The 17,159-nt window shown below is 36.9% G+C and overlaps 1 protein-coding gene across 5 annotated transcripts in view; it reads right to left on the reverse strand.

Annotated features, from left to right (window-relative positions):
* DIAPH3 (diaphanous related formin 3) overlaps positions 1 to 17,159 on the reverse strand; it is a 490,541-nt gene that overhangs the window by 454,022 nt on the left and 19,360 nt on the right. For 3 of the 5 annotated variants that reach the window (XM_055360754.2, XM_055360757.2, XM_055360756.2), the window contains exon 2: positions 5,511 to 5,543. The exons of 1 other annotated variant lie outside the window; for it this stretch is intronic. In XM_055360754.2, the coding sequence (XP_055216729.2) occupies positions 5,511 to 5,543 (33 nt within the window). Of the gene's footprint in view, positions 1 to 5,510; positions 5,544 to 8,107; positions 8,240 to 17,159 lie in introns of those variants that run through there. One more of the 5 variants, XM_055360758.2, reaches the window with a different exon arrangement.

Below are 17,159 nucleotides of genomic sequence, written 5' to 3' on the forward strand. Positions count from 1 at the left end.
CACGAAAAAAAACAATGCTGTACTCAAATGCTCATAGCAACTGTACTAATAATAGCGGAAAACTGGAAACAACCCAAACTGCTGAAGAGTTAAACCAATTGTAGTATTACCAAACAATGAGCCAGACACAAAGGCAACACACTTTGTGACTCCATTTATATGAAATTCTAAAAACTGAACTATAGTTCAGAATGCTGATAAGTGTTTGTCAAAAGCCAGGATGGGAGAAGAGAATTGACTGTAAGAGGGTACAGAGGGAACCTTTTGGGGTGATGGAAATATTTCATATCACGACTAGTGCACTCATTATTGTATATACTTCTCAAAATTCATCAGATTATACTCAATACTGGTACAATATAATGCACGTAAATTATATTGTATGTAAATCATACCTCAATTTTTTCTTTAACTTTTAGGTTCAGAGGTACATGTGCAGGTTTGTTATATAGATAAACTCATGTCACATAGGTTTGTTGTACAGATTATTTCAGCCAGGTACTGGTCCTAGTACTAGTACTTAATAGATATTTTTTCTGATATTCTCCCTCCTCCCACCCATCACCCTCAAGTATGCCCCAGTGTCTGTTTTTCCCCTCTTTGTGTCCATGTGTTCTCATCATTTAGCTCCCACTTACAAGTGAGAACATGCAGTATTTGGTTTTCTGTTCCTCTGTTAGTTTGCTAAGGATAATGGCCTCCAGCTCCATCCATGTTCCTGCAAAGGACATGATCTTGTTCTTTTTTATGGCTGCATAGTATTGCATGGTGTATTAGTACCATACTTTCTTTATCCAATCTGCCATTGATGGGCATTTAGACTGATTCCATGTCTTTGCTATTGTAAATAGTGCTGCAATGACCATACGTGTACATGTGTCTTTATGGTAGAAAAATTTATATTCCTTTGGGTATATACCCAGCAATGAGATTGCTGGATCATACCTCATTTTTTGAAAGTGTGTATTACTAATCATAGCACTAAATTATAAATGCACGGTTTACCAAGCATCTTACTTAATTTGTCCTTTAAACTATCTCTATACCAAGGCTCAAAAGCTACATAACTAACACAGTCACACAGCTAGTAAATGGCAGAGGTGGCATTCTAACCTGGCTTTCCTACATGCAACTACATATAATAAAGAATAGACACTAATGCAAAGACCTCATGACTTCCTCTAGTTTCTGTGCAGGCCAATGTTTGGTTTTCTAGCTATAGCTGTTAACCATTTGTGGGTCATGAAATCAATTTAGTGGATTCAATTACCTTTTTTTTTTTTTTAAGGAATGGAGAGGAGTGAAGAAAATTAGAAAGGAATGGAAATAAAAAGATCAGAATTCATTTTGCTTAGAAATGTTAAATATTGGTTTTTAAACTTTTGTTTCAACTGAGAAGCAGAGAGTTTAGGAGTTTATGCATGCCAGGCTACAAAATAAAATGTATTTCTTAATGCAGTATCTAGTCAAAAGATTTGAAAACCATTGCTGCAGGCCAAACAGTAAAGCAGGCTGCAGTCAGATGAACAAAGAGATGAGGATCATAGAAGTACTATACTGTAGACAAATGGTTATGAAGCACAGGAGAGAAAACAGCAAGTCAAAAACAACTCCTATACTCCAAAAACACTCAGTGGACACACTGATGGATAATTCAGCATTGTCATATCCACATTCAGTGTCTTCCAACTTACCTTTTCAAACTTGTCTCCCCTCACTCCCCTCTCCTCCCAACCTTTTTGCCTCTATGAAGAAAACCTTCTTCAAAACCCAGGTATAAGCAATGGAAGTTATAAGCTAAACATTTATTCTCCTTTATTTATTACCCTAGCACCTAAGCTGCACTTTATACAAAGAGAATGCTCATATTTATAGAACACTGCTTACAGTCTATTAACTCTGCCTAGGGAACCCAACACTATAGCAATCCTTTATTCCTTTAACAAGACAGTGAAATTCAATTCTGATAGTAACTCAAGAAATAACCTTAAAACATGAAGTACTTTTGCAGACCTTTAACAAAACAACTTAAAGGGATAGGTTTTTAACATTAATGCTTCCCGTGATGTTTTAATGTTTCTAAAATACTGTTATTCAAATGTATGACTACAGCACATTGCTATTCTTATATGCCTCTCTCAAGTTCTGACCAAAAAAAAGGCTATTCACATTAAGAATTTCTACATTGAAAGCATACATGCAATGTGTATGTTGTAAGGGGGCAAACTTCAATCAGAAAACATATTGCCAGTACATATCAAAGCATCATTGGCAAATGCTGCCCTGAGCTCTAACACACCAGAAATAGTTTAAAGAGCCCTCAAAATATCCAGCTACCCTTTCCCTTCACACAACTCTGCATTGATCTATAACATATACCCTGGAAGGCTCAGCTGCAAATGTGTCACACCACTTCTCTGTCTGTACATCAAGAAATATTTTTTAAAGGGGTAAAAACGGACAGAACTGAATGCAGCAGGTCAACATACTTAAACTTAAGAAACTCACCAAAACTATGAGAAAGGAAGAAACTGTATAATTAGTCCCAATTTAAATAAGTGAACAATCAAATAATTGATTTGCCAAGGTAACAGAGCTAATAAGAGGTAAAATTCTGTCTTTCACCAAGAATCTTCTGATTCCAAATCCAACAATGCTCTTTCTACACTGCATCAGTCAACAATGAATAAGAAAGAATTTACTCTTTGGTGTCTCCTGTTGAAGATAGCCATGCTTATTGTCAAATCTCTACAGCAACAGATACAGATGCCTAAACTAGGCTACCTGCCTGATCCTTCCCTGGACTAAATTCTGGGCCTACTCAAGAGACAAGCTAAAGCACAAGATCAGAAGAGAACAGTGAGAGTGAGGAGACAGTAGTTCAGTCAGCAAGTCCATGTGAAGAGGGTCAATGAGGAATCCAGGAGAGACAGACATGTGTACAATTAAGAAGAAAGCAGGGGCAAGGCAATCCAGGCAAGCGGTCAGAAAGACTGACAGAAGGTCCTCATTACAGCTCCCTTACCTTATGCAAAAAAGGCAAGACTCTGTCTCTGGGAAGCCTGACTAGCGCCAAGCCAGGCTGAGATCCAATACCAGGCAGGTTATCAGAACAGTGACTCTTTCACTTGTTCAACAAAAAAATTTATTAAAATACTCACTATGTGCCAGAAAGCATGCTAGCTACTGGAAGTATTCATTACACATCGTCCCTGCCTTCAAAAGGTTTAAACCATTGAGAAAGGCAGATAATAAATGATGTATTGTTGAAGATATGCACTAGGCATTATGGTAACAACTCAAAAGTTTTTACCTTACCGAGGCCAGTTGCAAGGATAAAGGGAGAGGTGAGGAATGGGGGAAGGTCAGAGAAAGAACTAAGAAAGTCCTCAATGAGGAACTCAATTATTAGTATAAGATAGAGCAACATGGCTTCTGGAATGGCATGCCGAAGCCACCCCATGACTCTAGTTTCTAAAACTTAAGGTAAAGATTGTGGGTTGGCAGTGTGCAAGGACTGTCATATAATGAAAATAAGGGCAGTGTTTGAAAGAGAAAAAAATGCAATGTCAATAAAATATGAATAAACCTCAAATATGTCATCATACAGAATACTATCCAGCAATAAAAGTGAATGAGGCTGGTGCAGTGGCTCACATCTACAATCCCAAAACTTTTGGAGGCCATGGCAGAAGGATCACTTGAGCCCAGGAGTTTAAACCCAGCCTGGGCAACATAGGGAGATCTTGTCTCTCCAAAAAATTAAAAACTTCAAAATTAGCTAGGTGAGGTGGTGCATGCCTGTAATCCCCGCTACTCAGGAGGCTGATGTGGGAGGATTGCCTGAGCCCAGGAGGTCAAGACTGCAGTGAGTCATGATCATGTCACTGCACTTCAGCCTGGACAACAGAGCGAGACCCTGTCTCAAAAAAAAAAAAAACAAAAAAAAAAACAAATGAAGTACTGATACATGCAACAATGTGGATGAACCTTGAACACATTATGGTAAGCGAAATAAGTGAATCACGAAAGACCACATACGATATGAGTCAATTTATATGAAATGTCCAGAACAGGCAAATCTATACAGTCAGAAAGTAGACTGGTGGTTGCCTAGAACTGAGGGAGCTGAGGGAAAACAGAGAGGGACTATTTATGAACATGATGTTTCTTTTAAGGGTTGACGAAAATGTTCTAAAAATGACTGTAGTAATGGTTGTACAATTCTTCTGAATATACTAAACACCACTAAATTATACACTTTTAATGGGTGAATTGTATGCTCCATGAATTATAGATCAAAGCTGTTACAAATATATCACTGTATATCATAAAAATTCAAACATAAAAATTGCAGATGGTTTATCAGCCTTAAGAAGCCATTTGCAAGCTGGGTTAAGTTAGCACAGTAAGTATATGAGACCTAAAGCAATGTGGAACAAAATACAAGCTATAACTGTATCACTTGCCAGCTGGGCACACTTGAGCAAGCTACTTAATCTGTCTGAGCCTCAATATTGTCAACTGTAAAATAAAGACATCTACCTTGCAAGGTGAGAAATCTGTATTGTTACCAATTTCTATATGTTAGTATATGAAAATGTCATCCAGAAAATTATATGTAAATATGCTTTTCTTAGGTACTATTCAAAGGAATAAAACATATCAACATTCTAATACAATTTTTTAAGTCATTCATGTCAAGATCTACGTTTCATTCATCTTTGTATTCTGCCTTACCCAGGTGCATAAGACAGTACTTTGGATATTAGAAGTACTATTTTCTAAGTGCTTACTATGGTCTAGGCATTCTCCTTCATGCTTCATATATGGTGAAGTTTAATGCAAAGCCTGGTCAATGGGCAGCCATGCTTTTTCCTCTATAACACACTTACATATTTTTGGTGTCATTGTTTGTGTTTTGTTGTTGTTCTTCTTGTTATTCCTTTACTATTAACCACAAGTTACATTTGAAAATATATTTCTCAGAAAAACTTACTTGACTATGCAAGAATCTACAATGGTGCTATAAAGTGTTACTATGAGAAGCCCTATTATTTTCAACATAAAAAACGTAGTAAGGCATGCCCGGTTGTCTCATTTTTAAGCAAAATTTTAAAAATATATATGCATAATATTTTAGTCTGACTTACTTTAATTAGCAACTACATATTTCTGAAAAGCTGACATGTCTTTGCTGTTTTTACTTCTTTTTTGAAGTGTGCAACTCATTCCTAAAGAATGAGAGTTGATTTGAATGATTCAAAGTTGACTAACAATTTGTAATTAAACAAATTTTTTTAATTAACATATCCACCATTCACTTTACAACTTAAAACCAACAATTTAGTGTATTTTACCGGTTCTGCCTCTTATTTCAGCACTATAAGAATAGTACGTTTCCAATATATGTGACTTTTAGCAATTTCAAAGATGTTAGCAGAGCACACCATCAACATTATATGGTTAGTTACAATTCATAACAAAGGAAAAGTTGAGGATAATCTTACCATATCATCCGTCAGTGTCCTAATATTTAAATGCTGCAAATTAAAAAAAAAGCAATCATATTAGTAATTTATAACAGCTTCTTTATTTTAGTTAAGAGGGTACATTCAAAATTCTACAATCCTAACTTGAATATAATTAAATTTCTGACAGTCCAATAAAAACACACTATATATAATCGTTTTAATCTCTTTCTCAAAAAGATGGACAAAAGTTACCCTGCGTGTGGTAGTTCCAAACACTTACTAAAATTTGTTTACTTTGTAAACCTCACAAACTAAAAAATTAACTATGGTACAATAAATATATTATCCCAATTAACAGTATTAGTTACCATTAAGTATATTAACTTAGAACACAATGGATCTGTCTGAGAATGAGGGCACATAGAAAAAATAAAATGAAAAAGAACACTGGATATAAAAGATTTTAATGTGATGATTTTTCAGAAAATTTTTCATATTATAAAACAGTGAAACTTTAAATTTACCATTAGTATGCAGCATAATAGATAATGAAGTACTTTGCTGGCTTAATTAACTTAAACAATTCTAGTAATGGAGAAGAATGTACTAAAATGACTATTTGCATCTTTAACATCAGTTTGATTTATCACGAGTGGTGACAGTAGACACTTTTCAATTCCATTGCTAGCTTCAAGGACCCTTTTGCTGATTTCCTTGCTAGACAAACATAAGGCCATTCTAGAGAGTGAATAGTTTCCTGCAAAATACAATTCAAAAGAAAAAAATAATTATTTAGAGAAAAAACACAGAAATCTAAGTTTTATAAGTCCCAGTGTCGGGAAAGATATTGTATTCAAGTAACTGGAATCAATTACCAATTCTCCTTTCTCTTATTCACTGGAGCATTCAATTTTTAAAGGGGCAGGGAAAGGGTCAAACACATTTTCTAAATAGGAAACAAGGTCTACTCTTTTATAAGGACAGATGTTAACAACCATTATCTAACAGACTAAGTGGTACACAGTTAAATTCAACATTTACTTCATAGAATGAAATTTATCATTCATGTTTGTATACTCAAGTACACCTTCATGCTCATGAATCTACCTCAGTGATGATCCAGATTAAAAATCTGTACAATGTAAATCACCATCCCAGATTCTCTTCTCCCTTTCTTTCACCAAGATGTTCCTTCTTCTAGTGCAAAGGAAAGAAGGTAACTGGGATCTAAAATGAATTTTGTGTATACCAAAGAAAATGTAGCCAAATGAAAGACCATTAGCCACACCACTAGGCTCCAGATTGAACTGCCTTGTTGAATTAGAATCACCTACTTTGACTTGGGAATAAGGAAGTAATAATAGTGGATTAACTAAGGGTTAGTATCTAATACCAGGCTATAGAATTTGCTTTTTTATCAATACTATCTTCAGCCTTTGAAATTAACAAGTATGCACGGTGGTCCTTAAAAGTGGTTGGGATCCTGAGCGGGACTGTAAAGTATGTAAGGAACTTAGGGCCACAGTGTCACCCCAGAGACCATTACTAAAATTAAACCCAAACGTAGAGGGCTCTTGAGTTTGCAGAGAAAGGAGCTGGGGCAATGCCTGTGTGGGGCGCCCTTCCTCTAACAGCCTGTTGTATGTGTGTCTTCCTGCCAGTAGAGGCTTCCAGCCTATTGCATTTGGTTAACCACATTTCACTCTTGTTATTCTACAATCAGAGGTATCACTCCAATCACATCTCATTTCACTCTCAAAAGGGTTCATTTCAAGTTCCTGTGACAAAAAAAAAAAAAAGTGGCAGGTAATGAACTTCTGGCACAATGGCATGCCAAGTGGCCTAATGCTTAAAAAGTAAAGCCAAAGAAATAAACTATAAAGCTGAAATCCTATTTAGGATGGTATGCCACAATAAAGAGAAAAACATCTATTTAAACAAATAAAATATTCCCAAAACCAGCTTGAATTGCCTCAGGAAAATGCCATAAAAGTGATATTTTAAAAAGTAAGAGTAAAAGACAATAAAAATAGATAAATAATTTTAAAATAAAGACGACTAGGGTCCAGGCGAGATTTATGATCTAAAAACTACATAAAAGATACAGAAAGTAAAAGGAAAATAAAACTAGATAGGAAAATAGGAAATGTAAGTTACATGATGCAAAATCCAGTTGTAAACATTCAAGAGAAACACTTATATACTGTCAAAGGTCTAAAATTAGACCATCTTTTTAAAATTTCAGTTGGGCTCACAACATTCAGGAAAAAGAACAGCCACTCTTATGTAAAAACAAGGCAACCCAGGCATCCATTTTTGGTCATGGTTTTCTTTTTTTTTTTTTTAATATATACATTCTGAAACTATCTCATTGAAGGTATAGCTTTTTAAAAGATTTAATTTCCTAAAGGCTTGATCTGTTTTCAAACTATATAGGTATGTACATAAGCCCAGTTATAACCTATGTTATTATATTTCCCAAAGAACATGTGATGAATCACAACAGAATTAAGATGCAGGTGTATCTTGCATGGAGAAGAAAACTCAAAGGGATGTAGATGTGGACAGTATAACAGAGTCTGAGAGAAAAGAAGGTCAAATTCATCATTCATTCTCTTCCAGAGAACACTTACCTATCAATTCTCACCATCAGCAAGAGAAGTCAATAGGGCAGGAAATCACAGCAAATTCAAGAGTCCAGACGGGACTGGAGAAACTCACTAACAGAGTAAGGAGCTGGAAAACTGATCTGAGAATTGTGTTTCTTTCTACATCAAAACAATAAAGTCAGAATAGGTTTCATTTCAAGATTTAGCTTGCTGAAGAATAGAGACTACATAGTTATGTACACACATGCAATCTTAAACCACTCAAGATAGGCTAGCATTAAAAATCTAAATAAATCTAAGCACTAGTAATTTCCCTTAAAAACTGGAATGTCTCATCATAGTTTACTTTAAACGTGAATTAAAGAAAAAATAAACACTAAATACTTAGTGAAAAAATGTAAACACTATATCAAGTGGCAATCTTTTGTAGGATGTCTGAATGTTAATACTAAATTCAAGTTTATCATTGAAAAGTTTATGTGATCTCAAGGTCCTGCCTGTTTGGCTTATGCACATAAAATAGGGACTATCCACGAAGTAGAAATTGCCAAGAAGAGGGAGAAAGGAAGAAAATGACTAAATCCTCAGATAATTCTATGGGGTTTTAGCCTTACTTTTGTAAATACAAAACTATAAGGGTAATATCCTTAATTAAAATTAGAAAAAACTTTGTAACACAAAAATATTGATTTTATGGTGGTACTTGAGGTACTGTTTAAAATGAAGTACCTCTGTTTTACAGCCACCAGCAATGCTCTTTACTGTCTTCTAGTTCAGGAAAATAGTTAACTGCAAACATCAATCCAGTTCATGAGTAGCCACCGTGGACATCTACTCCAAAAACGAAATAGAAACATAAAACCGACTATTAAATGGAAGCAACTAGGAAACACCTTTAAAAATAATAACCTGATAGCAAATTTTTAGGGTTATATTTACCAAAAAAAAAAAAGTTAGAAGCATACAGTTTTAGACATTAAAACTTTCATATCTAAATGTGACTTTGTGACCTTTACATATATTACCTACCTGGCCTATGATTCTATAGGTGTTATTAATGTTTTATGGCACTGAAATCAAATAAAACTCATGATTTTAAATTATAAACAGTTCGGCCGGGCGCGGCGGCTCACGCCTGTAATCCCAGCACTTTGGGAGGCAGAGGCGGGCGGATCACGAGGTCAGGAGATCGAGACCATCCTGGCTAACACAGTGAAACCCCGTCTCTACTAAAAATACAAAAAAAAAAATTAGCCGGGCGTAGTGGCGGGTGCCTGCAGTCCCAGCTACTCGGGAGGCTGAGGCAGGAGAATGGCGTGAACCCGGGGAGGCGGAGCTTGCAGTGAGCCGAGATTGTGCCACTGCACTCCAGCCTGAGAGACAGAGCGAGACTCCGTCTCAAAAAAAAATAAATAAATAAATAACCGTTCTGTCCACAAGACTACTGGTTATTGGTTAAGGTGTGATGTTAAAGAATATGAGGACTCTTTTCCTAAGCTAAAAACTCATCCTTCTTCCTCTGGTCCTATGTTTCTAAAATACTAATTCTATTTTCTCCCTAAAAAGTAAGGAGAACCACATACAGATGGGTAACAATGTTTTCTGTTAATGACAGTTCCTAGGATGAATGGTCAAGAGGGTCACTCTGGAATTGAAAGAGAAAAAAAGCCTTTATAGATTTTTCTTCAAAAGAACATAGGAGTCGGGGGGAAAAAAGTAGAAACACAGAACATCGGTCTCTATATTCCCATTTAAGCAATGCATCAAAACTTTTATTGAAGATAGTACATGCTGTCAAAAAATGGATTTAGAGCTTTCAGAGAACTGTGCTAAATGCTGTGAATATCAAGAGGCATGTGAAATAGTTTCCCCACTAACTTAGTTTACAAGTAACAAAGACAGATAAATTGTAGTACACAAAGCAATATACAAACCCAGGAGGTCCACACACAGTGAAAAAGATGCCAAGCTGTAGCCCAAGACTTTTCGCAAATTTTATGTTTTCTTTCATTGGTTAGCACATCTGAACTAGCAGGCCAATGGAGCAAAGGATCTGTCCACTGATATCATTAGGAACATGACAGCCACCATCAGATTCAAGCCAGTAGGCTTGCATCAATTTATTATTATCAGAACCAAATATGTGGTAGCATTTTTAAATAATCTTTGGCTGACACAGTTTAATTCCATTAAAATTGACTTTTTTTTTTTTAGACACAGTCTTGCTCGGTCGCCCAGGCTGGAGTGCAGCAGTGCACTTTATCTCAGGTTCAAGTGATGCTCCTGCCTCAGCCTCTCAAGTAGCTGGGACCACAGGCGTGCACCACCATGCCCGGCTAATTTTTGTATTTTTAGTGGAGACAGGGTTTCGCCTGTTGGCCAGACTAGTCTCGAAATCCTGACCTCAGGTGATCCTCCCACCTTGGCCTCCCAAAGTGCTGGGATTACAGGAGTGAGCCACCACGCCTGGCCAAAAATTTACATCATTTAAGTGGGTTATGAGGGATTACCAACAAGAGGAAAACTTGTAAGATTAAAGACTCAGACACAATTTTCATAAGCTAGATCCTCTGGACCAGCTGGTTTTTCCAGGTTTTTGTTTGTTTGGCGTGCACAAGAATCACACCAAGACTTTCTTTGAAAAGCTAGATTAGAGGGCCTCAGTCTACCAATATTCTTATTCAGTAAGTCTAAGGTGGGACCTGGGAACCCACATGTTTAAGAAGTCATGCCTGTAATGATGTGGCAGCATGCCCAGGACCACGTGAGAAACCCTACTCCATACTCCACCACTATCAGCCATTAAACATTCCCTCAGCCTGCACACATATGAATTTCTCATCATGTAGCTCACTTTAAAAACTGGACATACCTGAAACAAGCCACATGAAGGGTATAGATAAGAAGTACAAGAGGATTTCAAAGAAGTGAAGACAGAGAGCTGATAAAGTTGGGACAGGCCTTACTGCCATGAAGTGAAAGGTACCAATTAGTACTGTTTTAAGATAATTCAACAATCTCTGGTATGTATGATGAATTACCAATTGCATCATTTATTTAAATGCTTAGTCTAAGGTACAAATCATTCAGTCTCATAAACATAAACTTAGTACCTAAGTATTAAAGATTGTTCATTGTATCAGACTATGACATGATACCATTTGCTTGACAAAATGAATAAATCACAAGTTACTAACAGGAAGGAAGGAAGGAGAAGGAGAAGGAGGAGAAGGAGAAGAAGGGGAAGAGGGAAGAGGGAAGAGGGGAGGGGAGGCGAGGATATCTTAAAGAAAAAAGGAAAGGATTAGTCTTCTCTTAATCATCTTCTCTTAATCATAATCTATGGCTGATAATAGGTTGAGATGTTGCTCACATTTTTGTTTTGAAGTCCAGATTATTCCTTTCCAACAATAATGTATGAATATGTACTTCAATCTGATAACATTTCTAGCCCACACACCTGTGTTTATCTTAACGTCAACACCAATTATAAAGACTATGAAAATTTAAAGTAATATTCCTACCAGCCATGACTCTCAACACACCTACAGAGTCTATGGATCATCTCCCTGGCAACTACACAACACACATAGATGTGAAAATATTATTCTTCAAGGGCTCCAGATTTAACATCTAAGAAAGGTCCAAAAATAATACTGAAGCTTTCATAGCACTGAGGACAAGAGTAGAGCTGGCTCTTTGATACTACAAAGAAAAACTTTTAAGTTGACATGTTTTTTCAGTCCAAGGTGGAAAAAAGTGAAAGGGGAGATGTTAGGAACAGGTGAGAATTAGGAAAAGCTCTCCAGCCTCTTTTAATCTGCTCATTTATTCAAAACTGCAATTCTGCCAACCTCAGAAAGACAAACATACCATGTATTACTCACTATCCAAAGCTTCTCTACTGTCATGCACTCAAGTATCCAGACCTCCCTGCCCCTCAATTCCTCCATCGTAAAAGGAGAGCCAACAAGAGATCAGCTTTAAGGAGAAGGCATCATTCAAGTGTCCACAGCAGTGAAAAGATGCATTTCTCTGAGAACACAAGGTTTAAGGAGGCAACATACCTGCTAGGAAAGAACTGCCTCTGTAGAAAAAAACAATTATCATATTGTGGCTCGGGACTCTGACCTAGATTGCACCCCACAGAGGCTAACCTAACAAGTCATTTTTCATTCTAACATAACTCCAATATTCTTTTTCCTTGAATGAACTCATTCAATGTTGGGGTAAAATAAAAGGAAAAATATAATGGCTAATTTAGTAACACAGCTTTTGTACATATTTTAAGATGCCTCTTCGTCTATTTCAGTTCTTTTCACCTATACTACCAGATGAAAAACTCTTTTGCAACATGTCCAGGGAAAAGCAAATCGAATCTCTGAACCACTTTACAAGTAGGTTCAGTTCTAGGTTATGGGAATCCAAGACCTTTTTCATTGTCTGGAGAAGGCTGAAAAGCATTTACAGTATTTGCTATACAGAGAATTAGAGATCCCAGAACTCCCAGAGTCACCTTGAAGCTTATCGCAACTACTAAATTACTTCTGAGAGTGGCTTAGCATCCTAGACATCTTGTCCACAACACAAATTTAGATTGGATGTTCCTGAGACTGACAGAGCATCACCCATTCTTTCACATATATTTGAGAAAGATTTTGTTTATATTTCAGCATCACCATAAAGGAAATTTGGTTAAACCATTTTAGGAAACAATTTGGTAAAACAAATCCCATGTTCGCTCTTTAACCTAATAATTCTACTTCTAGAATCCATACTTGGGAATTAAGAAATACAATCAAAAGTTTATATACAAATATGTATCACTACAGCATTACTTTAAATAGCTAGAACTGTAATCAGCCTGAGATTTCCCCAAACATAGGAAAGATTAAATAAATCACAGTCCTACCAATGTGAACTATAATGACATGGAAAAATGCTTACAATACAATGGTACATGAAAAAAAGTGCATTTAAAATTGCATATGTAACATAATTCCAACTTCACTAATATACATATATATGGAAAAAATAAAACAGGAATCGTAGGTAATTTTACACATCTGGATTATGGGATTTGTGGGGTTTTTTCATATCTTCATGTATTTTCCCAGTTGTCTCAATAAGCATATTTACTTTTAATACAGAAAGTATTTTTTAAGTTACTATGGATAATACTTTTCAGATTGAGCAGAAAATATAGATTGTTCCTTTTCAAATAAAAATGTATGTATTAGTAAAAGAAAAAATGAAAATCTAAAAAACATCTAATAAATATTATGTGCACAGACTTTTTAATAGGCTAGTCTTTTAATGCATATTTTCAAGTATGTCAGAACATATTAAGCACATTATTCGTCTGTTTTCTAATTCACATATATAAATTATACAATCTCAAAAAGCTCCTTGGTTCTGTGAATTATTGATGTTGTCACCTGCTACAGACTTAATTCCAAGAAAAATATACAAATCACTACATCACAAGCACAAATCCTTTTGACACAAATTCAATTTCTGTGGCAACAATAATATATTGACTTTGCTTTATTTTTCTACTTTATGACACTTATTAATGGCAGAGTTAAAAGAAATCTATCATTTTTCTTTATTGTAAATGTAAATGATATCATGCCATCTTGAGAAAGTTAGAGTAAATACCACTTACTAGATAATTCCTTAATGTAAATAAGGTCATGATGCCAAAATATAAGAAATAAAAGATAAAGATTTTAAGCAAGACCTAGTCTCATAATTCTAATTTTTTCTACTACACAATTAGGCCAACAACATGTGTGAGACACAACATTAAATATGAAGACCCAGTCTCTCCCCTTACAAGCTTGCAACCAAAAGAACAAGATAAACCAATAACCAAAATGCTTCATAATAAGGTATTCAATGGTGATTGGAAGAAAAGCGGAGTCTCCACCTGCTAATCATATATGCTTAAATGCATGCTAATTAACAGGCAAGCATTATAGCAATGATCTAAGACTAAAGGCAAATTAAATTTTAGCCATGATTCAGGTAAAACTTGGAATGTAGAATTTGTTCTTCTAACAGAATGAAAGATTCCTAAAACATTCATTCATGCAACAACTGTTAATTAAATATTGCTATATTCTTGACAAGGGAGAGATCAATAAATAAAACAAAGATTTTTGCCCTAAAAGAACTAATCTTTATTGGGGAAACAGACAATAAGCACAATAAGTAAATTACTTGTTTAAGATGTTAGAAGGTGATGAATGCTCTGATAAAAATAAAAAGTAGCATAAGCCAAGAGGGTTTGCAGGTTGCAATTTTAAACATGGGGAATTGAGGTAGGCATAGGCCTCATTGACAAAGTGGTGTTTGAGCAGAGTTGCCAGTGGGCTAAGGTGTCATCTATATGGATGGGCAGGGGAGCGTTTGCAATAGAAAGAACAGCCATAACAAGGCTGTCAGGAGGAGTATGCCTGATGTTCAAGAAACAAGGGAGCTTGTTGGCTCCAACAGGACAAAATGAAGTCAGTGAGAGGGAAGGAGGAGGCAGATCAGTCCCAGACCATTTCAAAGACATGGGCTTTTACTTTTCTAACTGAATAGTCACAAATATTTTGTAAGTATACAAATATAAATAACCAACTTACACAGTAAATAATAATCAGATCAGCATATTCAGCATATTATACAAATTACTGAAGGTAGGGAGGAAGGTCTGTACTCAAATAATCATTATTTACTTGAGGGCCCTTTAAGTGGCTTAGTTATGCTTCCAGGAGTCATTTACCAGAAGGTATTAGAAATACTCTCAAAACACTGTAAAGCCAATAAAGGCAATTTTTGGAAAAACTCAGTTAATTCTATCAATTATTTTTTTAATATGGAATTAGTCTAGGGGGTAGAGGGACCAGTTTAGCATGTCTAGAGAAAAGACAGTAAGAAAAACAGTATTTACAACAATTTAAACATAACTCTGAGGACCCCTCGGAAGTTTGAGCGCCAACCCTAAGGAGTCCCCCCAAGAGGTCTACATGCAGATGGTAATGTGCTCCACACGTGTGCAAGTCCCAGCAACAGGGACCCTTGTAGACAGCCCAGCACCAGCCATGGTTGCCCCTCCTCCAGCTCCTACAATCAGGGACTCTTTCCCTTCCTGCAGTTAATAATCTCTGATTTACCTCAGCATCCCCAATATGCCCTTTTCCTTTCTTTTTTATTTTTTATTATTTTTTTTAGAGACAGGGTCTTGCTGTGTCGCCCAAGCTGGAATGCAATGGAGGGATCATAGCTCACTGCAGTCTCGAACTACTGAGCTCAAGCGATCAGCTTCCAAAGTAGCTGGGATTACAAGAGCACACCACCATGCCCCACATTTTTTTTTTTCTTTTTTTTTTTTATAGACGGCGGTCCCACTATGTTGCCCAGACTGGTCTTAAACTCCTAGCCTCAAGTGATCCTTCTGCCTCAGCCTTCCAAAATGCTGGGATTACAGTAAGGTGTGAGCCCACCTCATCCGGTCAGCCTTTCTCTTTTAATACTTTCCTAAATAATCCTCACCTTAAACCAACCTACCTTGGTTTCTGTTTATTTCTGGGCCTTGACCAAGACACTACTGCAGTCCTCTCCCTCTCAATACCTGGCTCACCTTTCAAATGCTGCCTGATTCAGGAAGGTTCTCTAAGCTTGCCCACATCAAGCGTGCCTTCCTGGCACTTTTACATCCTGCCTTGCGCTGTGGCACAATAGAGCAGTACTGAGCAGAGGTGAACAGCCTCAGCTCTGGGATAAGACTCACCTGGATCAGAATCCAGCTCTGATACCAATCATCTGTGTGATCTTGAGCACTTAAACTCTCTGAGCCTGAATTTCTTAACTGTACTATGAGGCAAACAAGCATCTTCCCCATAGGCTTGGTAGAAGACTTATAGAAAAGACCATAGTACACAAAATACTACACCTGAGGTTCAGAAACTTTGACCAATGTTATTCTGCTTCCTTCACAGTAAGATCCATATAGGCATCACCTGGGTTCAGCTCAATCATTCTCAAGGATACTCCCAATAGTCTTCTCCTCCTCTAGGGCCCCATAACCAGTCTGTAATCCATCTAAATCCATTTTAAATGTGTACTGCCTCTCCTGTGGGCTTGATTTTTGTCATGGTCAATTTACCAGCAGCTCTGTTTTGCTGGGTGTCAGTTATGTTGGGCGGCCCTCTGGGGCCTTTCACATGCTGTCATATTTCTTTGGGGCTCAAATATGGGGGTTGAAAAATCTACGCAGTGGCAGTTTCCTAATGCCATCCCCAGAGCCAGCATGTTGCCAGGGCCTCAGGAGACTCACAGTCAGATGGACGAATCAGATGTGAGGTAAACAGATTAAGTAGGTACTGCAGATAAAAATTTAGAGTAAGGGTGGATCAACCTTCATTATTATGGAGAAATGATCTCATTTCCTTCTTCCCACAGCCCTTTTGTTTACAATTCCCTTGGGTCACCGATCATGGTTTGTCTTGCAGTTTGTGTTTATACCTCCTCTTCTGTTTGTATGTCGCAGGTACTATGTTCCCCTCAACTTTGAATCCCCAGCCCTACCATGGTGCAGGGAACATTTTAGGCAGTGGTTATCAACCTGACTACATATGAGAATCACCTGAAAGCTTGTTTTCTTTTCCCAATACAGATGCCTATGTAATATCCCAGCCCAAATGAATCAATACCCAAAGATGGAGCCTGCCATGGATAATTTTAAAGGTCCCCAGGTAACTCTAATGTGCAACCAGGAAACAAATTACTAAAACTAGGCAAACTATTTTAGACTCAGTCTTTCAGCACCAAGACTCTCATCAAGAAATCTCCAAAGATCCCCACATGTAAACAAGGTAGACACCTGTGGGTGTATCTGCCTCCCGCACACTGTCTCTTCTCTGAGAATGCCTATGCCATAGAGGTAGGCCCACCAGTCTTCACTGTTCCTTGTAAGCCAGCCCTAGCCGCAGCTAAACACAAGGCAGAATATAAACCCAAGCAGAGCCAATCAAATCTCCATTTTCCCAGAATTCTAGAATTGGAATTCAGATATGAAAATCAG

Source organism: Gorilla gorilla, chromosome 14, assembly GCF_029281585.2.
Source record: "Gorilla gorilla gorilla isolate KB3781 chromosome 14, NHGRI_mGorGor1-v2.1_pri, whole genome shotgun sequence".
Lineage (NCBI taxonomy): Eukaryota > Metazoa > Chordata > Mammalia > Primates > Hominidae > Gorilla > Gorilla gorilla.